Below are 16,205 nucleotides of genomic sequence, written 5' to 3'. Positions count from 1 at the left end.
TAATTCATTTAGTCTGAATCTGTAAACACTTGATTGATAATCATAAAAAGGCAGCATAAAAGCCTGCGCACTGTATGGATTAAAAGAGCAGACATGTTTATAGCCTGATAACAACAGAGTACTCTGGCAAAGATCAGGAGTCTCTCATTTCCATATCCAGATGACTTTATTTTTGGAGTCCAGTTGGTGGTTTTAATTTCTGGCTATTGCAAAACCATTGTAGGTCTTAGCTGTTGCAACACAGGAGGAGGAGGAGGAGGAAGACGTTGCTTGGAACAGGCGCTCTGCGCTCTTTATTTAGGAGGCTTTCCCAGTAGCCGCTGGTCTCTGAGTACTGCGGGAGGAATGATGCTCCCTCCTCGCTGCCTGGTGAGGGGGACAGGGTGCAACTGTGTCACTTAATAGTGCCAGCAGTGAGGGGCATGGACACGCTCCGATGACATTTCTGCCCAGCCCCAGGAAGGGAATTGCTGAGGTGAGGAGCGGGAGGATTGTAAAGTGGAGCCCTATGGAGAGGAGGAGGGGTATCCTCAAGACTTTAACCAGGAAACGGACTCGAGGCAAAAATAAACGGAGAGGCAAGCAAACTCTTATTTCAGCCAGTGATCTATCGTGTGCTCTGCTCTGGGATGGCTTGCAAGTTAGAGCTAAACAAAAACTCCAATTCTGCTTTTTTGGGGGAGAGGAGGTGGGAACTTCACCTGGCATCAGTGCCAGTCTTACCCTATCCTCTACTCTCTTTCTCCTGCCTGCAATGAAGAGGCTTTTAAAAAAGTGGGGCTGTAACGTTGGGGGGCATTGCATCATGCATGTGAGCTTGCTGGGGAACTCTGCTGCTCTGCATCCCTCTTCTCTGGCATTCTTCAAGCTGAGCAGGCTGTTACTTTGCATTGCGATGCTGTGTCCTTTGTTACAAATTAGACCAGAACTAATTGGCAAGGATGTGGAAGCGCCCACGGCAGAGGGTGTAATTGGTGCTGTGCTCTTTGGTGTTGCTTGTCTTGTTCTTTTGAATCCCCTTTGGGTGGAAAACCTGCAGTCTGGCATAATGAAGCAGCAATGCTGAGGCCATCCTGAGTGTCACTGAGGAGTAATTAATCTAAAGATCTTTGTGGAGGATGGAAGGCTAAGAAGAGCTAAAAATTTTTGGTTTGGGGTTGTCGGACTTTCCCTACTGGCAGTTCCTGAAGGGAATATAGTAACAACCTAAACCAGTCTACCCAGAAAATGTTTAAGGCTTCCAATTACAATGAGGAGTGGTTGTTTTTTTTTTCCTGTTTTCTTTCCTCTTCTATTTCCTTCTTTCTTTACTGTTACTGAAGTCTTCCCTGAAGTGCAGTGCTTAATCCTGAACTAGCATCCCCCCAGGAGCCAAAGGGACCCCACCCTTTGAAGCAGGGTATCCTCTAAGCATTATTTGCTGTAGCAGTAAGTGAACAAGTTAATATGACCTTGGTTACTTCCTAGACCAAGGAATTTATCACCTTATTTTTTTGTAGTATTAATAGCAATGCTGTAACTCTCGCACAAGTTTCTGTTAAAACAGTCTCTTAGTTGTACATGTTGCACCAACCACCATAGTGAACAATCATCCTCCTGCAGCGAGTACTTATTCAAGGTAGGACGGTAAATAGCACCATAAAGTCCTGCTGGGTTTTTGGATATGTGAGTGCAGATAAAACCTACCTTGCCAGACTGCTGTAAACCCACTTTCTTTGGAGCCAGTTTGCGGAGGTGGATTTGAAATGCATCTTCTCTGGGCTTCCTGTCCACGTGGTCCCTGGCTTGACTGTGGTGGCTGGCAGCAGGGTGTTTGCCAGCCTGTGCTCTAGCCTGGTCCTCTCTCTTTTTGTTCCCAGCAGGGATGTGCACATCACATGAGCACCACTCCTGCCACCAAGCTGATGCTGTGGTTTTGAGGGTTTTTTCCTTACTCTATTATTATGAAAACTGTCAAAGAGATTAGAGGAAAGAAGAAACTTGGGGTGTCCATTTAGCAAGTAGCTTCCTGTGTGTCCCTTGTTCCCTTTGCCACTGTTCAGTCCCTCCTCTTGCCTTTCCACACACTGAATTCTCTGCTGATATACATGTATAGAAATACTGGCATGGTGGCTTTTGTTTCTGGTTGGAGAACTGGTGTTTATCTTAAAATTAAAATGAAGTATGGGTTGCAGGTGTTACTTGCATAAATAGGTTGGAGGAAGATGATAATGCTGTCCTGTTCTGGACTGGAAAAGGGGCTGTGTGGGAAGCCATATGAAACTGGGGAAAACATCTCATCACGCTCTGGTTTAAACCAGAAGACACAAGTCAAGTTGATTCATCATGAGCAGAAACATGATGCTTATTTGGAATGAACAGCTATGGTGAAAACTTCTATAATAAATTTCAACGTTGTCAGTTCATGGTCTTCTCCCCTTACTTCTGCAATTGGCTATGGTTCAACTATCCATAGAAAAGCTAAATCCCTTAAACACAGGCTTCTAGAGGAGATGACTTCTCTTAAAAGAAAATTAACCTATGTAACTTGAGGAGAGCCAGAGGCACGCTTAGGGAGTGAGGAAATCTTCTAATTTTCTGGATTTCTTAAATCTGGTCCAAAGGGAGGCATTGTGATAGTGTTTCCTTTCAGGAAATGGTTCAATTAATTACTTTTTGTTCTAGGATTTTCATTTCACAGGATGCTGTTTTAATGGCTGATGCACTCTTTACCTCTCTCTTGGCAAGGCTGCTAATTATTCGTCTGTAGAATCACTTTGCATCTTCAGCCCAATCACATATGAACATGCTGCTGTTGGAAATACAGCACTGAGCATCCTGTGCTTGGCTGTCAGTCCCCTGACTTGTCCAGTGGACAACTTCAGGCCATGCTGCTTCCTTCCTGTCTCTTGTAGCCAATTAGTTGTCAGAGATTCAGGAGACCTGGAGTCTGCTCCTGGCTCTGCACCCATCACGTGAAATGGGACATGCAGCAGGTCATACATCTGCTGCTTTCTCCCCTTTCCATCTGTGCCTTAATCTAGAGAGACAGGAACTGCCTCTTCCTATGTAAAATGTATAGTAATGCTGTTGGCCCAAATCACTCTGCCTTAATACATGTTGCTGTAATTTAGGAAACCTGTAAAGTAATTTTGCATAAAGTCTCATGCCTGGTGGTTCTTTAACCAGAAAATCTTGGTGCTTTTTGTTCTGGCTTGGCACTCTTAATTCACTCTGTTACACACTCCAGAAACCCTCATGTTCTAAAGGTTTTCACAACTCTTCAGGGTGGTTTCCAGGCAGACCACATTGATCTGTGCCTGGGCTTGGGGGTGCAGAGGCCCTGGCTGCACCAGCTGCATTGCACTGGGGAGCCAAGATGTGCCTCATACAGCGAGTGGCAGAGTGAGGAGTTTCCCCCTGCATCTGGCACAGCAACGCGCCTGCCCTGCGTCTCCACCCCGAAGCACACGAGTTCAGTTTGGGGATGGAAAAGTCAGAAATCAGAAAAACCCACGAAACAACTCGGAGTGGGGGGGGGAAGGGAGGAGAAGAGTTATTTTGTCCCTCTCTTTTTGCCCCCGTTGGTGTGAGAGCCTCCACTCATTCATAAACGGCTCTGACAGCTGAAAGCTCTCAGTGCAAAGAGAAACCGAACAACTGGAGAGGTTGGGTCTGAGGTGTCCAAAAACACGACAAAGGGCGATGGAGAGGGGGAAGCCAGAGCACGCTGTGCCCTGTCCCACTCGCGGCCGCTCGGCCGCGGGGAATGCGGAACTGGAGAGCTGGTGGGGGGTGGCCGTGTTAGAGCAAGGATCTGGCGCTAGAACTCTTTTCTTCTTCTGTTTCAAGTAAACACTCTTCCCCGCCCTCCCCTCTCTCCCTCCACCCCACCTCCCTCTCTTTCAATCCCGCTCATGTGTTTCTATTTAAGGGCTGCAGTGCAGACGAATATGATTGGCATCTACAGCCCCCTCTTGACTTTCAGCTCAAGCCTTTAGAGTGGAGAAGGAGCTGAGCTGCCAAGGGGAGAGCTGTTTTTTTTCTTTGGGTTTGCTGGGGGGATGGCTCAGCTGTGGATTTATGCTGCTTCTGCCCAGGATTTTTCTCTCTGAATGGGAGCAAGGATTGTGGAAACCATGTTGGGAAGAGGTTTATTTTCAGAATCCATCATGAAACTTTGCGACTAAGTCACTGTTTCAGGCTCCTTCTCGTATTTTTTTTCCTCCCCTTTTTTCTTTTTCTTCTCTCCAATGTCCCTCTGTGCTGCTGGGTTGTGGGCCAGAGGAGGCTGTTTCTATATGGCCAGCCATTTGGGGATATGCTGCGAGCCAAGGTTGTTTGCTGATTCGCTTGGCTCTGGTGACAAGTTGGCCTGTCGTGAATCGGATGGACGGAGGTCGCTCTCGAGGAGCCATGGCTGGAAGCTGGCTTACAGCTTGCTTTTTCCCTTCCCCAGGTGCTGATGCTAGCTCTGAACCCATGATCCTGGAGCAATATGTGGTGGTGTCCAACTATGAGAAGCAGGAGAACTCTGAGATCAGCCTCCAGGCTGGAGAGGTCGTGGATGTCATAGAGAAAAATGAAAGTGGTAAGACACGTTTACTGCTTTTTTGCTCTTCCAATGGTCTGATTTTTGCATGTGTTCCTCTTCTTTCGGTTTCTTCATCACTACTCGTAGCTGTGCTTTAGCTCCATCTGGTACAGTTACTATGTCTGGCTGAGGATGTTGAAGTTTCTCTATGTTGATTTGGGCTTGGGGCCAAATGTTGCCTTCTACTGTAAGAATGTTTCATAGGTTTTGTGCATTAATTAGCCAAAGTCCACTAATGGAAAACGAAGGTGAAAGAGAAGGATCTGCAGCTAATGAAGCTGATGTATAGTAGACTGATATAGTCGCTCTGCTGTTTCTTCAAATCTCTGTCAGCATTTCCATTACAAACTCCCTTTTCTGAGGATTTATAGGATGAGTGTTTAAAAATTGCTTGGGATAAAACTTGCCTTGACAACTTAGCCCATGGCCTGGAGCTTGGTAGGGAGGGGAGAGAATATGCACAGATAAATACGTGGCCACGTACAGTTTCAAAACGTTTTTTTGCAGAAAGTGTTAATTGGGGAATCTTAAGACAAGGAGGCAGAGCCTGTCATGTAAATGCAAGCTGAAATCCCTTCTGCCATTCCTGGAATAAGCAGCTTCCACTTGGAAAATGAGGGGTTTTGGCAAGTGTTTGTATAGATGCCTTTTGTGTACTTTAACTCTCGAATGTCTGGTAGCTCTGAGTTCAGCTGAACAAATGCAGGAGACTCTGTGCATGTAAGCAGTTCTAGTGAGTTAGCAGCTGGTTTGAATAACTGCCTGTCTTCAGCAGCTTCCCCTCCTCCCCTTCAGTGCTCCTTATGAATTAATCCAGAGCTGTTGTCCTGGACTGGTTTCCGGCCCACTCGTGACTTGTGTGTCCTCATCGAGAGGAGCTGCTGCTATTTGGAGCCATTCAATCAAAGGCTGCTGTTGTAGTAACCCCACACGCAGGGCTTTCATGATGGCTGGCTCTGGAACATCCTGGGCATGCCAGAGCTTGGGGGAACCAGGACACCCGCATCTTAAGCTCAAATCCATCTTCCAGACCTCTGAGTCAGGTTAGCCATGATGATGACCTTGCATTGTATTATTTTATTGTTAACAGAGTGGTAAGAAAGCCTCGTGCTTGTTTGTCTCCAAGTAATGCAGTCGGTTGCTGGCCAATGGTGCAGTGTGGTGTCCAAGAGGATAGTGTGTGGAAATGAACTGGCTAGCATGAACAGAAATGCCTGTCTCCTGGGTGTTGTCTGTATCACTTGAAGAACTAATAGAGGACAAAATGCTCATCTGCCACACGTTAAAGCAATAGCTATGACTGAATGGGGGAGAGGAATGTCTCTGTTTCTTCAACTGTGTCTGACCTAGTGGACAAGCATTCTCCCTTCCAAGCCTGAGGGCTCCTTGCTGTCAGTGATGGGTATTGCTGCTGTCAGAACAAGACTGGTTATTGTGGCAACTTACATTCATACCCATGATATCCCAGTCTTTGCAAATGGCTTATGAAGCTAATGGAATTGAGCTGTTAAATAATGCAAGAAGGGTCTGAATTCCAAGTTACAATTCCCTTGTGTTTTCTTTTAATGTGGCCCCTCTGTCTTGCACTGTTCACATCACATTGCATTGAACCACATGGTGTGTGGAGATATAAATGGAGAGTGTCAGGGTTTGAATGTAATTAGTGGGTCCAGAAATGCGTCTCTTCTAAAGAAACATGCTCAAATTTGGATTATAGTTCTTAAGACCATATTCTGATTCCTAGCAGCCAGACTTATTGTTCATATAAACAGAAAAGGAAATACGAAGTTCTGAACCCTATGCAATGATGTTGTCCTTTATAGATAGAAAAAATGCTGATATAGATACATGTTTTTTAAAAAAAAAAGTCAGAGATTGGTGTGAGCACCACTTGCTTTGGATGCTTGTCTGAACTGTTCTGGCAGTGAATTCATGGTTGAGTTGTTCCAAGAACAGAACTCCAAGCATATGCTCTCCCTCTCTCCTAGGTTAGGGATACCACAGGAATGACTTTAATACTACGACTTCTTGTCTCTTGGGCTAAAGCTGAAGCTATAAATGGATGTAATGAAACTAGCAGAAGTTTCTCAAGTAACTCTTCAGTTATTGTTTGAATTGAGTATCTGCTTAGTTTAGGAAAGTGCACCTAGAAGGTGTGGTTATGACTTCTGAGAAGATGGGGATGCAGTTTTTAAGAAAATAAGGTTGTTGGACTATGCACGTGTGTGGCAATATATCTGACAGCATGGTTATATTGGCTTAAGTGTTGTGAAACTACAGCTCTAATTTATACAATAGGGCTTCTTGTTCTGACCCAGACAGGCAAAGGTGTTATGGGTGCCGTCTACAGCAGGGACAGTTTCCTCAGTGAGAGGAAGGACATATGGCCAGGTGGCTTCTCAACTCTGTGGCTGAGAAGACCCATCAAACTGGACAATGGGCCTTGGGTGTTTGCTGTGGGCCAATAGCACAACGCTCCTTGTCTGTCTGTGTGCATATAGCATATCACGTGTCTGGGTTTGGGGTTTTGACTGTCCTTTGGGGAAGGTAGCTGTGTATGACTGTATGTACTGCATGGTATAGATGACTGATTTTTTTTTTTTTTTAAGCACTGCCTGAATAGGGCTGCAGGTTGATGCCTAGGGACACTCAAATTTGAATACTTTTTTCATGTTTCCCTCTTCCATGACCTTGTAGGGAAGAAACACCCTCACTTAACTGGTCAGGTGGCCCTATCCTATTTTTACACAGAGGAGTTCAAAAATTGTATCAAAATGATGGTGCAGGTTTCGTGCCCTGCTGGATGTCTTCCCCTGAACATTTCTAGGGTATGAGCTAGAGTTACCATCTCCTCTGAGGTTTGCCTCCAAACTCTGTATTCCCCTGGAAGGAAGTAAGCTCTGCTTCCAAAGTCAGCATATAGGCCAGCAGTAGAAGGTAGAAAAGAACCTGGCATTTGATTTATTGCAGTATTCTCTAGCTACCAGAGAGCTACGTTAACTTTCTCTTAACTAACATTGGATTGCATTTACCATGTAGCATTGTTCAGTGTTACTTTTCCCAAATCAGAGATGGGATTTAAGGCCTGCTGCAGTCAGACATGTGCCAACCCACTTGGTAAGGCCTTGTCTCAGCTTTCTCTTTCACTAAAAGACAGTTGGATACAGTTGCCTTCATTGTCACGAGAGTGAAAATTACTACTTGGACATCAAGTTGCAATTTCTCTTCAGTGTTATGACTTAAAAGTAAGGTCAATGTAGGTGGCCTATATGGTGAATGATGTCTGAAACCCTTCATCTCAGTTAGGAAGTCCATGAGTAACTGTAACCCAACTGTTGCTGTAGTTGCCACAGAAGCAAATCTTGGTAGACTGAGAGAAATCTGTAGGATTATTTAGTAAGGTACCAGGTCTCCAACTTCCACACTTGATTCTTTGCAGTGAATACCTATATTGCCTCAACAAAAATTGTCCATCACAGAATCACCAGGTTGTAAAAGACCTGTGAGATCCACGAGTCCAACCATACCTGTCTGCTACCAGCTGCTACCTGTCCTCCTGAGCTCTAGTTATGTGAGCAGAAGAACCACAATGTGCCTGATGTACCAGATATCTTTTTTCTTTTTTTTTTTTTCCTCCCCTGTCAGCTGAGGAGGAAAATCTGCATGTAGTAATGGTCACAAATGCACCAGGAGAAAAAAAAAAGAGGTTTATAGTCTCTCCAGATGGTGTCTGGGAACAGGCTCTAGTTAAGTTGTGTTCCTTGTTGGAAGTGACTGACGTGTTTTAAATGCACCAATCTGTGCCATGCAAAGCTATCTACACATCTCTGGGCTGTTTCAGGATAACCATATGAACAGTTGACTCAAGTCTCTTCTGTGAAGTACATAGGCTCCTTGTAAACTTTAACCAAAAAAACCTTGTGGAATGAATTAAAAATGTATTTCTGCTGCAGAAACGAATTGTTGTGACTTTGAAGCAGGAATTTGACACAGATTTCTTTAAGGTAGAAGTGGGAGGGGCTGGGCCAGAGCAGTTCCCGCTGCCAAGATTTGTGTGGATGTGGCTTGAAACGGTCAAGCTATAAACTGTGGTGGCAGTGTTTGCAATGGAAAACCTGACAGACAGTGAAGTGTAAGCATACTCTCGGCTGCTGCTCTGCTTGCAAGCAGGACGGGGCTCTTCCCTTGCAGCCCCCAGGAGCCGTGTCTGTGGAGGAGGCACCATGGGATGGTGTCTTCACTGGGCTGAACAGGACCAATGCCATTTCCTCTGGAATTGCATAACTGCAGACCAAGGTCCACTATTGCATTATACATAATATGTTAAACAAAGCTGTTCATAGCTAGCATAACTCTATCTGGATACAAAGGCATGTCTGGGAAGGGAGACTGCTCTTCTCTCCCTGACTGGATGTGGGACATGGCACTGAAGTATCCCTCTAAGGAAGGTCTCCGCTTGTCTCAGTATCCTGGCGTAGGCGTCTTGGGACTTGCTGTCTGTCCACACAGTGTTGGGAGATAAGTGTGTGCCTGGCAGTGTGCCCTGCATCACTGGTTTCACTTGTGGTGCTCACTGGCTGCAGTCATGACTTAAGAGGAACACAGAGACCCCAGCTTTCCTGTCAGTCTGACTCCTAGGGATACATTGTCTCCCCTATTGCAAACTTCATCCTCTTAGCTTGAGGGCTTTTTGAGTTTGGCTTTTGCTTCTTCATTAGAAACACAACATGCTTCATTTGAAGGCATCGCTTTCTGGGGTTGGGTAACTCTTTTTACCTGGTACTAACTTGGACCAAGTTTACTTTCTTAAATTACAGCATCTTGGCTAAAGGGTACCATTCAAGTGATCCAGATAGAAACAGAGAACTAGGGACTGGTTTTGCATTTCATGGGTCTTTCATTCCTATATCCCTCTGCCATGCCTGCTTTTGCAACTAGGATTGAATTTTAATTGGGGGGGGGCTTTTTCTGTAGTGTGGTGAGATTTTTCTTTTTTTTTTTTAATTCTGTACAGACAACTGTTCCTGTCTTATGTGCTTTCTGCTGCTTTACTCCTTTGTCTAGAATGTTGACTTTGTGATCCCCCCTTTACACAGGGGGAGCATGGCACTGTGTGCACTGCTAGCACATATCTCTGAGCATTAGTATTATCATCTTGCAAAAGCCAGCCATTACCCTGTGTGCTTCTGTTTATTCTAACAGACACGCTTGTCATTTCCTAGGCTTCAAGTGTGGGTGTAGCTCTGTAGCAAACTGCAAATGCAGTTACTGTGTTTGCTTATGAAATGTCAGTAACTGTGCATCCACTGGTCGGATGTGTTGCCAGAGACTGTGTCCCTAATTGCCAGCATCATGCTTTGTTTCAGGTGCAATTGTGCATGCTGGATTTCACTGGAAAGCTATTTTTCTCCTTGCAAAGCATTTCAAGAGTGCAGGGCCCAACAGATGTGATTCAGGTCTTGATTTCTGTTTGTACATCCAGCCCTGCCCAGAGTTTGCTCTGAGAAAGCTACTTCATTTCTTTGCATTTCCATTTCTTCCCAGCACGGCTGTGTATTTGAATTTTAAACCCTGTGAGAGACCACAGTCATGATATAAAAAGTAAATACTCCCTCATACAACAGGCCTTTCTCTTCATCAGTCCTTGAGCTGTTCCTGGAATTTGAGGAGGAGAAACAAACACTTGTGTAGGTCAAACACCTTTCTTCTAGCACCAGTGGCTTCATCCCAGAGGACAGGTTTAGGTGAGTGGTCTCTACTAAATACCTGGGATAGCTTGTGTAACTACTTCTGTGTGCACCAGTGTTCATAACTCTCTTAACAAGCAGAGCTGAGTTCAGGGAAGGGCCACCCCAAACCCCTTCTTCAAAAACAAAGGTCTGTAGACTCCAGCACCTGGTTCTGAGCGCAGTGCTGCTTTACTCTGTGTGTCCTGCCTTTCTGGGCCTGTCCCCAGCCCTGCAGCAGAGGATACTTGATCCACTTATGAATCAGTTCCTGTCCTGCTGCAGCTTTCTGCCCAGTGTATGTACTAAGGCAGACAAACACAGGCATCTGAGGAGGCAGGGTGGGTGATTAGGAATTTTGGCTAGGAGTTACTGGAAAATTGTTTAATGTTCTGAAAAGCAGTGTTTGTAGAAGTTTTTTTTTCTCCAACCAGGGACAATGCTGGCTTTTCTCCTTCATATGTTTGCAGCTGAGGAGCTCAAGAAGTGCTTCTCTGCAGGCAGAGTTTCAGAGCCATCTGAGCATCTTTACCCTCAGCACAATGACACTTGTTTGCCTCCATGCATCAGTGTCTTTGACTCCGATCACTATCTCCAAAAAGCCTGAAGACCAGGCTGGTTGTTGTCTTGCTTTGTTTTGCAGTGATATAAGCAAAGCATCCTGCTGATGCCTCTGGCTGCAAAGGGTGGAATGGGCTTAAACTTCAGCTGTCTAGAAGCTGGTGTCTGTGCAGAGATCCTGGGTGCCTTGTTTTCAAGTAATCAATGGAAATGGGGTCAACAGAGTATTGGTAGGACAGCCAGGAACACTTAGATTATCCAGGCTCTGTGCTGGCTCCAGGGGAAGCCTGAGACAAGCTTAAAGCACAGAGCTAAAACTGGATGCAATGACTTGCTGTAGCCAAGTGCTCACTAGAGATCATCTCCTTTCTGGGAATAGAGTGCCTGACCAACCCTCAAATACTGCAGACAGACACTCCCTCTTCCAGTGGCCTGTTTGCAAAACGTTGAATGGATGGAGAGAATTTACACTCACACCAGAAATGGCTGGATCAGCAGGAGGTGAGGAGGAACTCTCCTTCCTGTGCTCTTGCCCCTGGGAGCCCAAGGGTGGGGTGACACTGTCTAATGACTTCAGCAGCTGTACTAATCTGGAAGCAGCCCTTGACAGCCTAGCCTGACCTCTCTGAGTCTGTTTTGTAAGCTATTTTCTAACCCCTTCTTTCTTGTCCTTTTTTCTTTTCCCCCTGAACTGTTGGGATTTTTAGTTGTGTGCCTTTGCAAGGATAAGGAGGTGGTGGATGTTTTTTCAGATTATTTAACTTTCAGCAGGTAAACAATGTTGGTATATTGGCTGAAACTCACATTTATTTCAAGAATTTAACTTACACTCACCATGCACAGAAAAGAAACATGCCACAACATTTCTGAAGCAGTTACATCTGAGTCTGCCTTGTACCTGGTCTTGAACTGTTTGAACCTGGTCTTGAACAGCTGTTTGGGACTGATGTTTCTTGCCTATTGCTTGAACATCACCACACTGACGTCTTTGAGGTTGGGAGGTTGCTGCATAAAACAAAGTGCTTGAATTATGAATGTGTTGCATATTCATGCTGCTATATTGTAGTGTATAAATTAATTTTCCTCTACCCTGCTTAGTAACTTATAAGGCAAGTGACATTTGTTTCTGTATTTAAGAGCTTGGAAGATAATTATCTATGCTGGAACCAAAGCAGGGTTGTTAATATTTTGTAGTTGTCCTCTGTCACTGTGGAAAATCAGGTTGTTCTCCATTGACACCTATGAAATCCCTGCAGTTTTGTAGCTGTGGGATTGTGTGGTCTTCTGTTCTTCTGCTAGGGAGGTTCACTCTAGCCCTGTGACAAAGAGTTTGTCCCTTTAATTGTGCTGTGACACTTCCATCTCTTCTAGGAAGCTTCTACATTTCATAGATATCCTTGCTCCATTTTCCTTTGCCTAGCTTTGAATTGCAGGGTGTACTTGCTGTAACTTCTTGGTGACAAGCTCATCATGAACACTTGAAATCTGGCTGGCCTGGTAACACTCTGCCCTTTGCAGTGCCTAATTCTGCTGAAGCTTTCCTGGGACACCGCCAGGCTGAAGTTAACTAGTGATGTTATTCCCCCTGGTTCATCATGGAAGTTTTCAGTGTAGTCAGAAACTAAGGACTATTGTCCAAGTGATGCTGCCTGTTTTCATTCTCATATAGAGGGAAAAGAATCACTAACAAGTAATAGAGACACAAGAGATGTCATGGGATTATATTCATCTAAAGTATTCTCCTCTTTAATTGCCTATCAAATATATTCTACGAAGTGACTGTTTGAAGTTGTTTTAAAGGAACAATTCTCCAGATAAAGACACAGTTGAACTGAACTCTCAGTTTGAAATTATCCCCCTAGAGCATATTTTTTCAAATGCTTTGGGCTATAGCATGTGGTTTATATTTATTTTTTCAGTCCCGTTCCCATTGTCTTAACCTTGGGCAACTGGTGTTCTGACAGGGCTAGTTCAGTTATGTGTGGGTGGGGGTTTTTTTCCTTTATATGAAGACATCTGAAGTCTGACCACTTGGACTTGTGCATTCGTTTGCCTTTAGGTGATGTCATATATCTATGGGCCAACTCTCCCCCACATCTAGATTTCACTAAGCTAGGGGGAGGGATTATTGCTGTGAGTAGGAAGTATCTGGATATATTAAACGTTCATCTCCTCTGGCTGGGATTGTCCCATCTGCTATCTTTTAGGCATCCCACTGAAGTAAACAGGTTCCCTTTTCAAACTTCCCTCCAGCTGCTTGATGTGGAACGAAATACTACCCGGTTAGCTCTACGGTTCTCTAATCTCTGAAGGAATGGGAGCCCAGAGAGGAGATCCCCTGCCCTGCACGGCCACGTACCAGGGTAAAGCCTTTGCACAGGCAAGAATGGAAGGTCCCACAGAGTTGCTAGGTCAGCATATATGCAGACTTTTCTTGTCTCCAAACCACAGTGTAGCTCAAAGGGAAAAAAGTCAATGTTAGCCCTTCGAAGATTGTTTCTTATCTGCAGCTCTTCTGACTTGCCTGTATCTGAAGGGCTGAGACTCTTAAGTCCCCCTTGAGGAGGAGGAGAGGGAACAAGCCTGTCTGGACTTCGTGTTTGGTAGCTGCAGACATGAAATCTGTTCCATGACTTCTGAGACTTCCCTGTAAGTCTGGCTGCTGGGGAGAGGGTGAGATGTGACCACTGAAACCACAGATTTGAAGACTTACTTGTCTATAAAGGCAATTTAACCTCAGAGGAACAGGGCACATCAGTAAGCATGGAGAAGCAAAGACGCAAGCAGTACTGCATTTCTGTTCACCATACATCACCAGGTACTCCTGAACAGGAGACAATCTACCAGCCCCCTGAAAACTTCAATTCTGAAATATCCAGCTGCCTGCAAGTTCCCTCCTCTTTCCTTTCTCAGCTCAGCAGGATTAGACTTTATACTCAGGCAGATAGTTAAATTCTGTTTCCACTGCATACCTTGTTTGGAGCCCAGGATGGCAGGCTGAAAAGGAAAAAGTTTTACGCAGCATCCCTGGTTGGAGCCTTTACTCATTACCTCCTCTGTTTATGCAGTCACTGCCAGTTTCAGGACCCTGAAACCTGCCCCAAGAAAATGTTTCCAAGGAAAATCTGCTTTTCATATTAGAATACATAAACTTTCTAATGATTGGGTTTCCTATATCAGCCAAATAGGTCACTGGCCCAGCACTGCTGCAAGAAACTACCTGGGGCCAAGAAGACACGAGGGTATTAACTAAGGCCTTCCATTGAGTCCTGTAGTTGCCTTGTGGGCTCCATTCTTTGCAATGTGACTGCCTTGAAAACAAACAAAAAAAATTAATCCTAGAAAGCAACTATTGCATCGATTTTTGCTGTATTAAAGTTTCCTTTAAGAAGGCAAGTCTCTAAAATGGCTTTAAGCCCTAAAATTGCTAAACTTAATGCACAGTGTCTGACATCTTCTGCCCTTTGCTCTAGCTAATGAAGAAAGCAATTGCACATAAAGGCTTTGGAGCTTGTGACTTTCAGGCCCATTTTTCAAAGTAAGCAAAAGACTGATGGTGCATTTTTGTTGTGTCAGATGAGGACAAGATTAATAAAGGATGGAAGAGATTTTTTTTTTCCCTAAGCTGCACAGCAAATAAGCAGTTCTAATAATATGTTGGCAGTAAAATGGAAGCTGTAATCATTAGCAGACGTGTTTCAGTTACAACCAGCAACATAACTCCTTACTTTTGTTTTTTATGTTTAAAGGAGTTCAGTTTCCCCACAAAACAATTGCCTGTCCATCTTCAGATAGAGCGAAACCTATAGGAGTAATTGCCTTGCCTTGGAGTTTCATAATACAATAAGGTTTAGGGGGTGTCTTGACAGAGGGGTGAATGTCAGCTCTTACTGTCCACCCCTCAGGCTGGGCCATCAGACTTTCCAGCATTCCTGGCAAATGTTAATTATTTTTGTGGTAGAGAGACATTGGCTCATGGCTGGATTAACTGAAGCAGTTCTGGAAGATGTGGAGGATGAGATGGGCTCTCTTGGATCTCTGTTTTACTGGCTGGCTTCTCTTTACTATTTTTATTGGCCAGTTCAGGTTTTTTGTATCTTGATACCGTGTGACTTCATCTGAAAGTTTCACATGCAATGGGACATGGCTTTATTTGAAATGAAGCTGGACTGCAGTTACATTGGCAACAAAGTCAAACTTCAGTTCGGTGATAATGCCAAGTATTTCCCAGACCTCGCTCGAGTCCTATCTCCTATTTCTCCCTGCGATGCGGACGTGTGCTGGAAAGCCCCAGCCTGCTGCCTTGAAAAGCTGTTTGAATTCTGTTCACAGAACTGCCTCCTGCTGATCTTTTCCTCTCTCCCATGGCGTGCGCACACCCTTTCTGGTAAGCGTGCTGGTGGGATGGGCTGCAGTGCAAGCATACCTCCCAGAGGCTGGAGGCTAAGGGCAGTGCTGAGTGTGCTCGTGCTGCAGACCTAGCTTTGTTTTGCTCCTCTATTAATACAGCTGCTGTGTGTTTGCTTAAGGATCCCAGACTAGTTTGATGCTTGGATAAAAGGGAAAATAAGTTGCTGTTTTTTCACAGCAGCTTGACTTAGCTAGACTAATGCTGGCAGGCATGTGTCTACACTGTCTGACAAGTGTAAGGTAACACCTTCATGATGTGATGTCCAGGTCTTGAGGCACTGTGCTGACTCTGAAACAGTGAGCATATGTGCAGGTGAAATGCATCCATCTTAAAGGTCAATAGCTCTTAAGGAGTCTAGATGACTCCAGTTCCAGCCTGGCAATTGGAATAATAAACTTCAGTGTGCTGAAACAAATTTAAGGATGTCCTGAACACAGTTCTTAATCAAACATGATGGAGGTGATGGAAGGGGTGCAAGGTAAATCTCCATGCAGTGGTGATCGTAGGATTGGAAGAGCAACACTTAATATTAAACCTGAATCATTGCCTTGAACATTGAGAAGTCTGTAAATAGCACTTCAGTCTTCCACAGAGGCTCTTATTTGGATGTTACTGGAGGCCTCCCTGCATGAGGAAAACCTGAGCTGCTTGGAGAGAGACCATTCAACTGAAAATTCAGGTTGGGTGATATGAACCTAAGAAAATCCATCACTAAGCATTTGAAAGCCTAGTATTAAACTCAAGGAGAATTTATTCAGTGCCCTGGAGAGTATTCTGAAGGATCTGCATTTCTGTGTGTGGGCAGAGGGAAGACTGCACGTGGTGACTCATGGGAGAGAAGGTGAAGCTTGCTTGTCTGCCTGAAAACAGGATCAGGAATCTGAGACAGTTTCTTTGAGGTTTTGTTCTTAATGCTAGCTTAAATTCCTTATCA

At 44.7% G+C, this 16,205-nt stretch overlaps 1 protein-coding gene across 2 annotated transcripts in view; it reads left to right on the top strand.

The window, feature by feature from the left end:
* Positions 1 to 16,205, top strand: part of SH3PXD2A (SH3 and PX domains 2A) — a gene marked incomplete at its 5' end in the record, with an annotated part of 251,842 nt that overhangs the window by 185,613 nt on the left and 50,024 nt on the right. For both annotated transcript variants that reach the window (XM_084265565.1, XM_084265564.1), the window contains one exon: positions 4,439 to 4,570. In XM_084265565.1, the coding sequence (XP_084121691.1) occupies positions 4,439 to 4,570 (132 nt within the window). The remainder of the gene's footprint in view (positions 1 to 4,438; positions 4,571 to 16,205) is intronic.

Source organism: Gallinula chloropus (assembly GCF_964237585.1).
Source record: "Gallinula chloropus genome assembly, chromosome: 5".
Classification (NCBI taxonomy): Eukaryota; Metazoa; Chordata; class Aves; order Gruiformes; family Rallidae; genus Gallinula; species Gallinula chloropus.
The sequence above is the reverse complement of the archived record's forward strand: the minus strand, read 5'-3'. Positions and strand labels throughout refer to the sequence as shown.